The sequence below is a fragment of the Rhododendron vialii genome, chromosome 8a, assembly GCF_030253575.1.
Source record: "Rhododendron vialii isolate Sample 1 chromosome 8a, ASM3025357v1".
Lineage (NCBI taxonomy): Eukaryota > Viridiplantae > Streptophyta > Magnoliopsida > Ericales > Ericaceae > Rhododendron > Rhododendron vialii.
Genome location: NC_080564.1, coordinates 8,200,607 through 8,213,262, shown reverse-complemented (window position 1 = coordinate 8,213,262; position 12,656 = coordinate 8,200,607). Strand labels below are relative to the sequence as shown.

At 38.0% G+C, this 12,656-nt stretch overlaps 2 protein-coding genes across 3 annotated transcripts; one reads left to right on the top strand and one right to left on the bottom strand.

The window, feature by feature from the left end:
* Positions 1 to 240: 240 nt before the first annotated feature.
* LOC131297984 (delta(7)-sterol-C5(6)-desaturase-like) lies at positions 241 to 8,069 on the bottom strand. Its single transcript, XM_058323227.1, has 3 exons — positions 7,635 to 8,069; positions 3,735 to 4,040; positions 241 to 1,169 (listed from the first exon to the last, which is right to left on the bottom strand). Exons 1-3 carry the CDS (start codon positions 7,864 to 7,866, stop codon positions 877 to 879), a joined length of 831 nt encoding a protein of 276 aa, XP_058179210.1. The 5' UTR covers positions 7,867 to 8,069; the 3' UTR covers positions 241 to 876.
* A 1,575-nt stretch (positions 8,070 to 9,644) lies between these two features.
* Positions 9,645 to 12,613, top strand: LOC131298970 (uncharacterized). 2 transcript variants are annotated; one of them, XM_058324482.1, is made up of 5 exons: positions 9,645 to 9,660; positions 10,000 to 10,145; positions 11,658 to 11,718; positions 11,817 to 12,015; positions 12,175 to 12,613. In XM_058324482.1, exons 2-5 carry the CDS (start codon positions 10,032 to 10,034, stop codon positions 12,215 to 12,217), a joined length of 417 nt encoding a protein of 138 aa, XP_058180465.1. In that variant the 5' UTR covers positions 9,645 to 9,660; positions 10,000 to 10,031; the 3' UTR covers positions 12,218 to 12,613. The 2 variants fall into 2 exon arrangements, with proteins under 2 accessions (XP_058180465.1, XP_058180466.1); XM_058324483.1 differs by lacking the exon at positions 9,645 to 9,660 and having other exon boundaries at positions 9,961 to 10,145.
* The last annotated feature ends 43 nt before the right edge of the window (positions 12,614 to 12,656 follow it).

Below are 12,656 nucleotides of genomic sequence, written 5' to 3'. Positions count from 1 at the left end.
TTGAGGAGAGAGAAGAGACAAGTTGAAGTCAAAGAAAAAATTTCACCTCAATCCCCACTCACGCGAATCATAGTAGTTTTAAACGTTTCCAGAAGACAACACTTTCACACAGGTGCTCGCCACGCACCATGCGACTTACAATAGAAGTTTGCAAATCCAGAACTGATGCACTTAGGAGTTACAACCATTCCTAGCTTGAGCCTTTTCGACGAATCCTTCCACTTATTGAGTCAACTCCAATTGTTAGAACAATTTCCATCGAGTTTCTTTAGCAGTAATAACAAGTCACATCCCTCCCATTGTCAAAAACAAAAACAAATCAGATCCATCCCAGTCCATGAATTACAATGAACCTCTAATGGGTATAAGGTTTACAATTCAAGGGCACACTATCCTTTTTTCTTTTTTTTTTTGATAACCAAGGAACAGCCCTACAGCCAAGCCACAATTAGACCTGACTGCGCAACTCAAACCTCGGGGGAACTAGAGCGGCCACAACAGTCTCGGCCCCCCACTTACTATCAGGGTACTCACCCGGTAGAGAATTGAACCCCTGACCAAGAGAAGTTCTCCCAAAGTTAGTCATTCGCCCTTACCACTGGGGCAACCCCTGGGTGTGTCAAGGGCACACTATCCTTGCCTGTTCAAGTATGCCCAAGCACTTAAAAGGGCTGTGCAGCAATGGATTAGTTTCTCACCGATAAAAATGAGGGGCAGAAAGGCCCACCAGGTCTAAAACCATTTTCCAGTCAAGAACATGATAAAAAAAAAAAAATTTAAACCTAAGAAACACAATTTACACACAAACCACACACCAAAGAAGTCCAATTTCCGATCACTGAAGACTATAGACCTACCTGGATCCAAACGCACACATCAAATCTTCTTGGACTCATCGTCCAAAGGGTCGCGAAGAGTTCCAAACATCCAGTCCATCCATATGGTGAAGTGGCCATAGTTATGGCGATAGGTAGTGTGGTGGATGGTGTGATAGCCGGCACCCATCACAGGCCAGAGCTTTGCATGGATGCAGTCGTGAATGTTTGCTGTCCAAATGGCCTCCACAAATAGAAGCAATATGTGGGTTTTGAAATGCATTGGGACTAGGAAGAGTGCTATCACATGCGGTACTGCCTGAAGTATTCCGTCCAAGGGGTGGAAAGCCAAACCTGATAGAGAGATGAAAACCCGGTCATTGGCTCATGTAGACACATGGACAAAAGCTTTAACTATGAGTCTATGAGGATGCTCATGAGATTAGCATTTTGCCTAGGTAATACTTCTAGAAACAAGCGATAATGTAAGATTGACAATATTTAAGGTTCTACCATCCAAATAAAGAGTTGTATAGTGCGTGAGGGAAAGTGTGGTCGTATGCGATGTATGCTTGATAAGACCAAGCAGTTTCAATTAAAATTAGCATAATAAAGAGCCTGAGTTTTGAAAGTGGTTCTTCTTTATGTATCTCAAACACTGATGTAGGGCAACCACAGTCACTAAGAGCATATGCTGCATATGAACAGACATATATAAAATAAAAAAAGTAGCAGAAAGTTAATATATCTGCTCTTTCAAAAAAAGAACAGATATACGAGAATAGTGGAAAGTTAATATCACATAGAATATATAAGGAGCATTCTGTTCCTTCATTTTTCACATATTCCGATATTAAGAGTATGAAACAACTTTCAAAACATTACCTCTAGTGAAAAAACCTAAATAGACTTGCACTTACAAAAAAAACCCAAAAAAACAAGCTACGCCATTTTTGCCAACCTAGTTGAGCTGAGGACTGTTAGAGCTTGGCACAATTAGCAAACGAGCTCAAAATGATATTCAGTTGCAGCTCTTTCAAATAAGACAAAGTGACAAACAATCCAACAAGATCACCTATAGGATAAGAGTCATAAGACTGAGCTTCTGCGGACAGGTTAAGGTGGACTCATGAGAACGGAATTTTCTTGGTACACTGATACAATTTCCTCTCATAAATGGAGAGGTGGGGAGTTCTTTTCCTTTGAATACTATGTGGAAATCAAGAGTGCAAACAAAATTTGTGTTCTTCAGCTAGATACCAGCACTAGTCACTAGGGTTAACACTTGATAACCGATGCTATCCAAAGTGAGGTGGCAATGGAACTATGGACCTTGGTCACTTCTGTCCGCTTTTGAGATTCAGAGGGTGATGGTTCCTTCTGTATTTCAGCTTTTAGGGTATCACAAAGAGCCTGTATGGTGACCTCATTTTGTATAATGTGGTGCCTATGGTGAGAAAGGAGACAATACAGTGTGGGAGTGACAAAAGCTTAAGTCGCCTCTAGTGTGTACCCTATTTTCTGTCATCAATTTTGTAGGAGAGCTCTACTTTGTGTTGAGCCATCCTCAGTTTTTTTTAAGTTTTGTAGGGGTATAGCCTTTGTACAAAGATTTTTACCCCTTTCGGTTTTCTCAATAGAACTCCTACATCACTTGAAAAAAAGCTCTGTGATCAGCAGTCCTCTCCTTTCTCAACCCCAAACCCCAGCATTCTTTACGTATATTGCCCAGATCATGATATAATGAAAACCATATACTTCATTGTGACCCAAAAGCACAAGAAAATCTCCCCTGACCACTCCCAAAGTCATTGAACTTAAATCATGTGTGTCACATGAGTTAGTAATACAACATCAAATATAGTACCCATGTAATCCCCAATCGACGTGGGTATGGGCAGGGGTGGACTCAAGACAGACCTAACCTATGTAGCACTGACATGGAAATACGACACAACACTAACTTTCCGACAAGTCAATTTTAAAAAATTGGAGGACACGACACATTGGGGACACAGTTTAATTTTTTTCATGAATACAGAAAATAAACAAATGAGACTGTAATGTAAATATGTAAAACCATATATACCTTAAGTCATATTTATCATCCACAAAAAATAAATAAATAAATAAAATCAGCAAATAGGTTTCATCATTTATGTGTCCTTATAATCACTAAATTATCCTCCGTAATACAAAAAGTAAGGCTTCCCTAAGTTTTAATGAGAGTCAACCATTTCAGTTAACACCTGCAACTTGTTTTGTGAGTGTCCCGAGAGTGTCCGGAGCATTTTTAGAGTATTCCCCCGAGTATCAAGATGAGAAACAAATAGGACACCTCGGGACTTTGTGTCGGTGTCCAACAAGTGTCTTGCAACATGTGACCTAACCTTTGGCAATATATGCACAAACTAGCTGCTATCCAAAAAATCTACCACTGAAATAGCAGCCCCCAATACATGGTTAGTACTGATGCAATAAAACATCCACTTAACGAAAGAACAAGGTAATAAAATAGGAAAAAAAAATAAAGCAGGACTAAAAATATTGTGGCTATTTTCCTTGTATTCGCAGTGAATTATGGTAGCTGGTGAAATCTGACTCTGTTTTAACAAAACTAAGGATCCCAAGAAAGAACCAATGATCCAAGATGCGTATTCTATAGGACCTTTACACACAAGATCCAAGTCTTTCATCTTTGAAGGCTAGATAAATCAGAATTTCTTGGTGTCATAACAGAAAGAACCTACAACAGCTCTCAATCATCTTGCACTAAGCACATAAGATGTCCATCACTCAGGCATGCTTTCTACATGCATCGTTATAGGACAAAACAAAACCCTCTTAACCACAGGATAAAGGAAGGTAAATTTGCCACCCAAATCATGGAAACTGATACAAGTACAAAGTAGAACTTACCAGCAAATGGGGAGAGAGTATTTTGCTTGTTGTAGATGTGATGTGTCGCATGAAGAAACTTATAAAGAGGTTTTATGTCGTGCAACTCCCTGTGCATCCAGTAAATCCCAAACTCCACGAGTACGAGATACAGAATTAAATATCCAAGGTAGGCAAGCCAACTTACATCACTAATTCTTGCAAAACACCTTGTCCAACCATTCTCAACCATAAACTCGGAAATTGTAGGAAGAGCACAGTACCATGGCATTGCCTTCATTGCAACGGATATTTGCAAGAGCATGGCTTTTGTTGAAGGGATTGCATCTGCAACATGAGTGGTCATGAGATAAACAAATTGTTATTATTTGGCTGGAGACGAGAATTTGTTAACATGTAAAATAAACTAGATGAAAGTACATAGATCAACAGATCACAGAATTGTCACTTAACTCGGCTGGGATTTGTTCGCCCAACAAAACTTACTTCTTTGTCTTATAATATTGAAAGAATTCTACCTCAATTATCAGATACAGGGATTTCAAAATGTTGTACAGATTCATGCAATGTTCTGAAAACCGGATCAGTGAGCAAACGGGTAAGGGGACTAGGCTGATGATCACCAAATCAAAATGCGGGTCAACTAAGTACGGACCATGAAAGCATAATTACCTTGTAAAAGATTTTACTATAATAGATACATACATAGTAATCAATGTGAAAATTAATGAAATCAGATTTCCTTCGTAACTTCTAAGTTCTAACTTATCCTTGCTCTGCAAGTTTCGATTCTTTCAACCAAAGAGAGAACGATGTTCTTTATCTTCATGAGACAGCCAAACAATTCTTTGGACAAATTTATAGCACTATATTAACACGTCCAACCAGGAGTTACCATTTAGGAAGATGAGTTTTTGTTGGGTAAAGATCATATGCACTCATCAAGTTCAGTAATGGTTAAGAAAGGAATTTGGACCCTCTGATTGCAGTGCCAACCAGTGGTAACCAAATCAAGCTGAACGGAGATTTTATAGTTTTGGAAATTGTGTCCCACCAACGGATTTATTCCACATCGACGAGTTCCCCATGGCATTGTTGCCCCAGTTTATATCTCATGTACCGTCCCACATCGGAAACATATAAAAGGGCTTAGGCATGACAAGAAAATATATTACGGCTTTTTCCTATCTTCAGAGATTCTATCCTGGCTGGTTGCATTATCTTGTGGACAAGTTCACCCAGTGCCAATTTCTGCAAACTGACTTTTTAGTCCTAACAAGCTATAAAGTTTATCCAGACCGGAACATGGACCTGTTGGCGGTCCTACCCGTTGAACCAGTTGGGCCGCGTTGGATTTTAAACACTGATGCAGGTAACAACCAATAGAATACCTTCAGGGTTTCTGCCAGACAAGATCACGATTCTTGTGTCCACCATTCTATTATTTATGCAGGTCAGTCCTATGGATTTACATATTCCAAATCTGTGTTACTTTCTTTTCAGCAGTAGAGGAGGAAATTTCTAGTTGTTTGCTTATACCTCTCACTATGATATTTTCTCTCCTACGAAGGAACCATATCTCTACATGAATCCACCACATACAATTCAACACGATCACAATGCAACATTGTAATGTTTTGAATTAACAAAATTACAAGAGACCTCAGCATGTTAATATCTTTACAAGTTCCCTGACCAACGAAAAATAAATGTTGACATATTTACAAGTTTATGTAAAGGGCAGAGCTTAATAGTCCACTATCATTATGGTGTAAAATAAAGTCAGAGGTGACAGTCGTATATTCAGGCAAAAAAAGAAGAAAAAATAAAGCATGTATATTGTACATTGACAGAGAAAGAAAGTAGACAGACATAAGGCATTTACATTCTAAAGGACACCCCTTATACCTAGTTGATTCTCTAATTGTGGTGCCAAAAGCGCTACCCAGTTATATTTATGAGAATGACTAAATAAGGGAAAACATACAGCACATTATAAACATGAGGCAATAAATAAGGGGATCGTCGTCCTATAGTAAGTACTTATGGACAACATACACCAACAAAAACGCATCTTTTGGCTCAATACCTATTTTGTCGGACATATCTGCAACTACTTGAACCTCTTGTACTTTTTTATTAAGGAAAACATTATATCAAAAAAGGCATCAAATGAATGCCACCTAAATACAAAGATTTACATTCTAAAGAACACCTTTTATGCCAAGTTGTTTCTCTAATTGTGGTGCCAAAAGTGCTATGATGCTATCCAGTTATATTTATGAGAAAGACTTGATATGGGGAAACATACAGCACATTATAAACATGAAGCAAGAATAAGGGGAACATCGTCCTATACTAAGTACTTATGGACAACATAAAGCAACGAAAACGCACCTTTTGGCTCAATACCTATTTTGTCGGACATATCTGCTACTACTTGAACCTCCCGTACTTTTTTACTAACGAAAGCATTATATCAAAAAAGGCATCAAGTGAATGCCACCGAAATACAAAGAAGGTCCGTAGCAAAATGGACCTGTACACCTCCACGTGTATCCAAAAGATTATCATATCCAGGAATAGGTCGAGGGAAGGATTATAATCCTTCAGCTCCCACCTAAACAAACTACTACCAAGGGAGACTTTTCTTCTATAGAAAGGCGTCTCTGAGCCATCAAAATGGTCGACAATTTTTTTTCCCGCCAAATTAGTCACTGTTAACAAAGAGGAATCTCGTCGAAAATCCCTCAATTGTGTAATATGGAAAGCTTTTAAAAGGGCGAATCACCGATAAAGACTTTTCCATTTACATCGTAATGCAATAACTTCAATGGATAGTGGGGAATCAACGGTCCGTAGCCTCTGGGTAGCATACCCAACACATGTTGATTACTTCGATTTAAAATGTAGACAACAAGATTTCAAGTTCCTGGAAGTTATACATTATTGCTTCTAAATATTATGCAGCTTGCACTGTCTGATCTTTAGGGGCCCTCTATAGAGACTATAATCATGGTGATGTGTTCAAATTTGAAACGTAAGTGACAAATAAAACAAGTTCTTGGAATTTTCCAGGAAAGAAAAATGATCTGCATGAGCAGAGGGGGTGGCGGTTGGAATTGGCAAAAAATTTTACCAATTTAATAACCGATATTTCACAAATATTTATGAAGATTTAAGCCAAAACCATACAAAATATAGATCTTAAGTAAATAAATAGTACGGGGAGAAGCACTGATAATGTGCAACAAGCAATAATTTCTAGAAAACCCATATCACTTACAGGGCCAGTAATACAATTCGTAAATTGACCTAAAAGCTATTCAAACCTATAAAAAATGTCTTCTTCTCCTTTTTTTATCGGCGAAAGTTACTATAGCTAGAATAGTTAGATTAACACCTTGGAGGAGGAGTTGAACTCCTGATCCTCCTTTCTCCTAGCACTTAAAAGTGCACCCCTGGCGCCATTGGGCCAAAGGCCTCTTGGCCCTATGGACAATATCTTGGTATGCAATTATGAAGAAAATCTCAATTGGTGATGATATCAAAGATTTGGCTCCAAAAAACACAAGACGAACAGGAAACACAGACACCAATAACACCAATTGGCCTAAAAATTAAAATAGTGAAAGTATAAATTAGAAAAAGAACAAACAGACATGCACAATCCATTATCGATTTATTGAACTAAATTTGACAAGAACCAGTCAAAACAAAACCCCTCACCTGATACAGAAAACCCAAATAATAAAATACATTAAAAACAGGAGTAAAACAACGACCGTAGTGATTCAGCATCCACCAATTCAAGAAAATTAACAAAAAAAAAACATAAGATTTTTCAATCAACAGAAAAAACCAAAACCAATGTTTTTGTTTTCTTGAAAATTATTCAAAACCCGTGTTTGGATATAGTACCTTTGGGGAGATAAACATTGTGCTTCAAGTAGTAGATGTAGAAGCACCAGAGGAAGCCAGAGACGAAGTAGACGAAGACGCCGGCAATGTAGTTGCGGAGCCACGTCTGGAAGAAGTGGGGGAGTGGGTCCCACGCACGGGTGGGCAGCAAGGAGGCGCCGAGGACGAGGCGGTTGTAGAAGGAGGTCTCGTCGAGGAAGAGGTTGGCGGTGTGAGAGTAAGAATCCCCCATTCTCGGGAGGAGGACGGCGGCGGTGGAATTGGGACGAGGGTTGAGTGGGGTTCTAGGGGAGGGGGAGTGGCGGAGAACTCGTAAAGAAGAGTCCGAGCCGGAAAGGAAGAAGTGCCCGACAAAGAGGGGGATATTTTAATTTAGATTGTCTGGGACCCAAGTGAGCGTGCGGGTGTGAGCCTGCAACGTCTTCGAAAAATCTCTCGCACAATTAAAATTTGTGAGTGCGAGAATAGAAACGCAATACAGAACGTAGATTGTGAGCGAATGTCAATTTAAAAGATTATGTGATTAAAGGCGAAACGAAAAATCTCTCACACAATTAAAATTTATGAGTGCGAGAATAAAGACGCGATACAAAACGTGAATTGTGAGCGAATGTCAATTTAAAAGATTATGCGAAAATTAGAAGGGTTACAAGAAATAATTTTCACATTCATTTTTATCTTTTGATGACACCTCTTCTTCTTTTTTTTTCTTTCTTTATATCAACATAGAGTTTCTAAGCTATTACTATTTCTTCAACCTTTAACTCTTTACACATTATCGTTGCGTCCGCTTGTTGTATGAGACGACAAGAAAAAAAGGGGTCGCATTGATATTTTTTCTGCTCTTGTGCATTCAACGAATACATTTTTTCTAATACGGAGTAGAATGTATGGATTGATTTATTCAGTGGTCCGGGCTCATTACCCAACACTTATGGGTGTGGATGTTGTCGACTATTGATTTTGATTGATGGGGTACCAACCGTGTAAAGATCGGATCATGGGAGCCTACCTTGTGGTCCCGCGTGATTACATTCTGAGTGTAATAACGGTACATTGTATCAAGCAATTGCAATTATTCGATTGAGTTGATTTTTAATAGTATATTGTATCAAGCAATTGCAGTTATTTGATTGAGTTAATTTTTTTTACAGTGTAAAATAAAATAAAATAAAAACCAACTAAATGTAGGGAAATTTATATAAATGGTCATTCTAATTTCATTCGAGTCTCATTTTAGTCTTCCAAGTACAAATTACAACTCTTTTGACCTTCAAGTTTAGTTTTTGTACCAAATTGGTTCAATTGATAACTTCTATCAGCCAAATTGGACGGAAAAAATCAAATTGATGGCAGTTTGGACGTTGCAATTCGTACTAAGTTGGTCCAATTGATAACATTTACCCTCAATTTGATTTTTTTCTGTCCATTTTAGCTTACAAACTTTATCAATTGGACCAATTTGGTACAAAACCAAACTTGAAGGTCAAAAGAATTGCAATTAATATTTGAAGGACGAAAATGAGACTCGGGTGAAACTAGGAGGACTATTTCTATAAATTTCCCCAAAATTTAATGATGGATTTGAATTATGGCGCTGCTATTCGCAGCCCTCTATTTTCTCGCTTAACCTGTTAAAAATTTTCAATTATACTTGACAGTTCGTTATCGAAATTGATATATATTTTCAACATCCAATTACCGAAATATAATATTTTTTTCAACAGATATTTACCGAAAATGTATGTTCAACAGTTGTTTACCGAAAGTTGAACATATTTTCAACATGTAGTTACCGAAATGTAATCTTGTTTTCAACAGCAATTTACCGAAATGTTATTTATGATTTTCAACAACTATTTATCGAAATGTAATGGGTTATGGGAGAAAATAAAGGGTTGCGAATAGCGGCACCCTTGAATTATTCGTGCGGAATCCAAAAGTGGATCCTGCAACTCGTATTTACACAATTGGTATCATATTATTTTCGGGATGATAATTTTAGAATACGGCTTTGAGCACAATCGTGTATATGAAGTTTGCGTTCAGAACCGTTCGATTTATGTTGATTCATATGCATCTAATAGCTCTGGGTGTTGGTTTTGTTCGGTTCGTCGTTTAGTTTTTGTTTTTGTTTTGTTTTCAATCATTACTCTATTTATTTCTCCAATCATTATCCTATTTTTTCAATTATAACTTTCTCATCTCTCTCTATCTCTTTCCGATCATTACCCATATCTTCAATCATTATTCTACTTCTCTCTCCACCCACTATCAAAACTAAACTCTTAACCAAACACAATCTTTACCGTTTTAATCCAGAAACCGGGGCTAGGGGACTCGTTGAGAACCGGTTGTTAGTTAGGGTTCAATAGGAGAGAGGGGAGATCGAAAAAGATGGAGGAAGACAGCGACGACGAAAGAAGGGAGGCAGCAATAGCGTCGACGCCACCTCTGCAACCCAATTTCAATCCTTCTGGGATCACCCATGCCCAACTCACCAAATTCCTAGTACTTACAAACCCTAATTTGGTCCTTTACTTTCTTGAATTTCGGTGTATGTGCAGCTGTCAGATGAAGAAATTTAAAGATTCTCTATCGTTATACCAACCTATTTGATTAATATGTGTGGTATTTGCCTAATGTCGGAATTGAATTTGTTTTCAAGATTAACTTTTATTTCTTCTTATAATTCGCTTGGGACTTAGAGGTTAGACCAAGAATCTGTTAACAGCACAAATGCAGCAGTGAAGGAGGCAATTAACTCAGAACTTCTCTGGCAGTAGTTTCATCTCTTCTTTCAGTTTTATACTCCTGTTAAAGATGCATAGAAAAGCCGATAAAAAAAAAAAAGATGCATTGAAAAACAAGCACGTCTACTCTTACAAGTTGTTGCTCGAATGTTTAGATTTGACGGGCTTGACATGATCTATTTTGGTGTTTATGCATCTACTGGCACTTTGTAGAGTTTGATTTTGTTACTCAATGGATGTGGTTTTGTAGAAATAGTTAGAGTAAATGCGCTTCATTGCACATTGTTGTTGGTCCCTTTTGGGAGTTTGAACTTAAATGGACATACACGAATGCATGTCTCCTTAGAATGTTAGCTTTGATTTCCCATATGGCCCCTTGGTTCCTTATGAGATTTAGTCTTTGAAAATTTAAATACTTCTTCGCTTCCCTTTTCGAAGAGAACAAATAATGTGGGGCATTCCAAAATAGAAAAGGATTAACATTGAGGGACAGGGTATCAAAACCTTTTCAATTGGACACTCAGGGACACTATAGACTACGCTCAAGACACCCTAGGAGATTCTCGGGGCACTCTACACTCTCGCAGTCGCAGGAAATGTCGGAGGTGTCGAGAAAATAGTCGGCTCTAGTTAATGGTTAGGAAAGTCTTCTTTATGTGTGAAATATGATGGTTGATAGATTATCAAGACACATGTTAAGAACGCTTTTGTTGGAACACATTTGTGGATGATTTATTGACAAGGATGAATGATGCAATGACATATGTAGATAAAAGGATGTATGGTATTTCTATTATAATTAGAAGCCGTATTTTTCATTTTTAATTATCTTTAATGCAACATTCATTGAAACTACTAAAGCATATTTCCGTAATGTACCCAAAATATTGTGGCCTCCCTTTTTTGCTCAATTTCGTGTGTTGGAATGTTGGTGTCTTGTTGCGTATCCATGTCAGTGCAACGCAGACTCTCTATCTTTTTTTCTTCTGTTCTTCCCTCTAAAATATGTGGAACTGGTGTTAAAAAGTTGTGAGTTGGCTACTTGAGCTACTTCTCAAAGCATCTGGGAAGACAGAGGAGAAGAAGGTAGTTTTTGAGGAGAGTGAATATATTGCTCTTTACCGTGTTTTGTCCTATCCTCTGGTGCTTTCAATTTGATTGCCAATCGTTGCTTAACTGGGAATGCTTTTTGAGGGTGTTATACGCTTTCTGTGTCTCAGTCATGCAGCCATATTGCTGTGAACATATTTTTCTCTCTTTGTGCTTATAGGAACTGCACAAAAAGCGTTTACAAATCAAAGCAAGATCGAAGATAAGAAACAAATCAAAAGGTTCCTTCTGTGGTTTCATTCAGTCAACTTCATTCTTTATTCGGTTATTTTGTTGGAGCTTTTATTTTATGTAATCTGGGGGAATACTGTCACTACAGGGATGCTCAACAAGACGAGCAAATCTTGTTTTAAGAATCCTGATGCCAAAGATGTAACAGAGGAAATTTCAAGCAAAGAAATTGACGACTCTAGTGCTTCTGTCTTGAATGGGAGCGCCATGAAAAATACCCTCGCCCTGCCGAAGGATACTGCAACGGTGCTTGTTGGAGCAAAAAAGCGGCAGAAGTTACACTGGGGGTATCATCAACCTCTTATAATTTTGTCAAGTTCATAGATGAATACAACATCTTTATAATGCTTAAGGAGTTTATTTTATTGCCCCAAATCCTTGATATTTACTGTAGCTTTATAGATTTTGATGAAGTTTTTATTTCCCTTGGAATTTTCTGTTCTTAGGCTGGACACGAAGGAAAGGTGGGAGCGGAAAGCCAACATGTAGAGAGGCATAGCTACCAGCCTACCATGGGAATCAGAAATGCAAGTTTCCCAAGTGATAATTGGCCGCTCTATCTGAAGTCAGTCTCGTAAGTTCAGAAGATACGGCTGAAGCTACGCTTTCTGAGTCAATGATTTTTATTGGGAAAAACTCTAGCATGCAAAAAGCTCTACTAACATCTGAAGGAGTTGAAGTTATCTCAGCTTCTTTTCAGGGCAGTGGAGTTAAAGAGAATGCTGTAAATATGAGGGATGGGCATAGTGCTCTTCTTTTTTCTTTTGTTCTAGTAACTTTTTACGACTCTTGTTTTGGTTCTTGATTAATAGGCATAAGTACGGGCATTAGTTCGTGTTGGATTTTGTTTTAGATGAAATAATTGTGCTAATTTTCTTTCGTTCATTTGTGCCTGTTTTTGCTGCTTTACACATCTCCTTTCATGAGC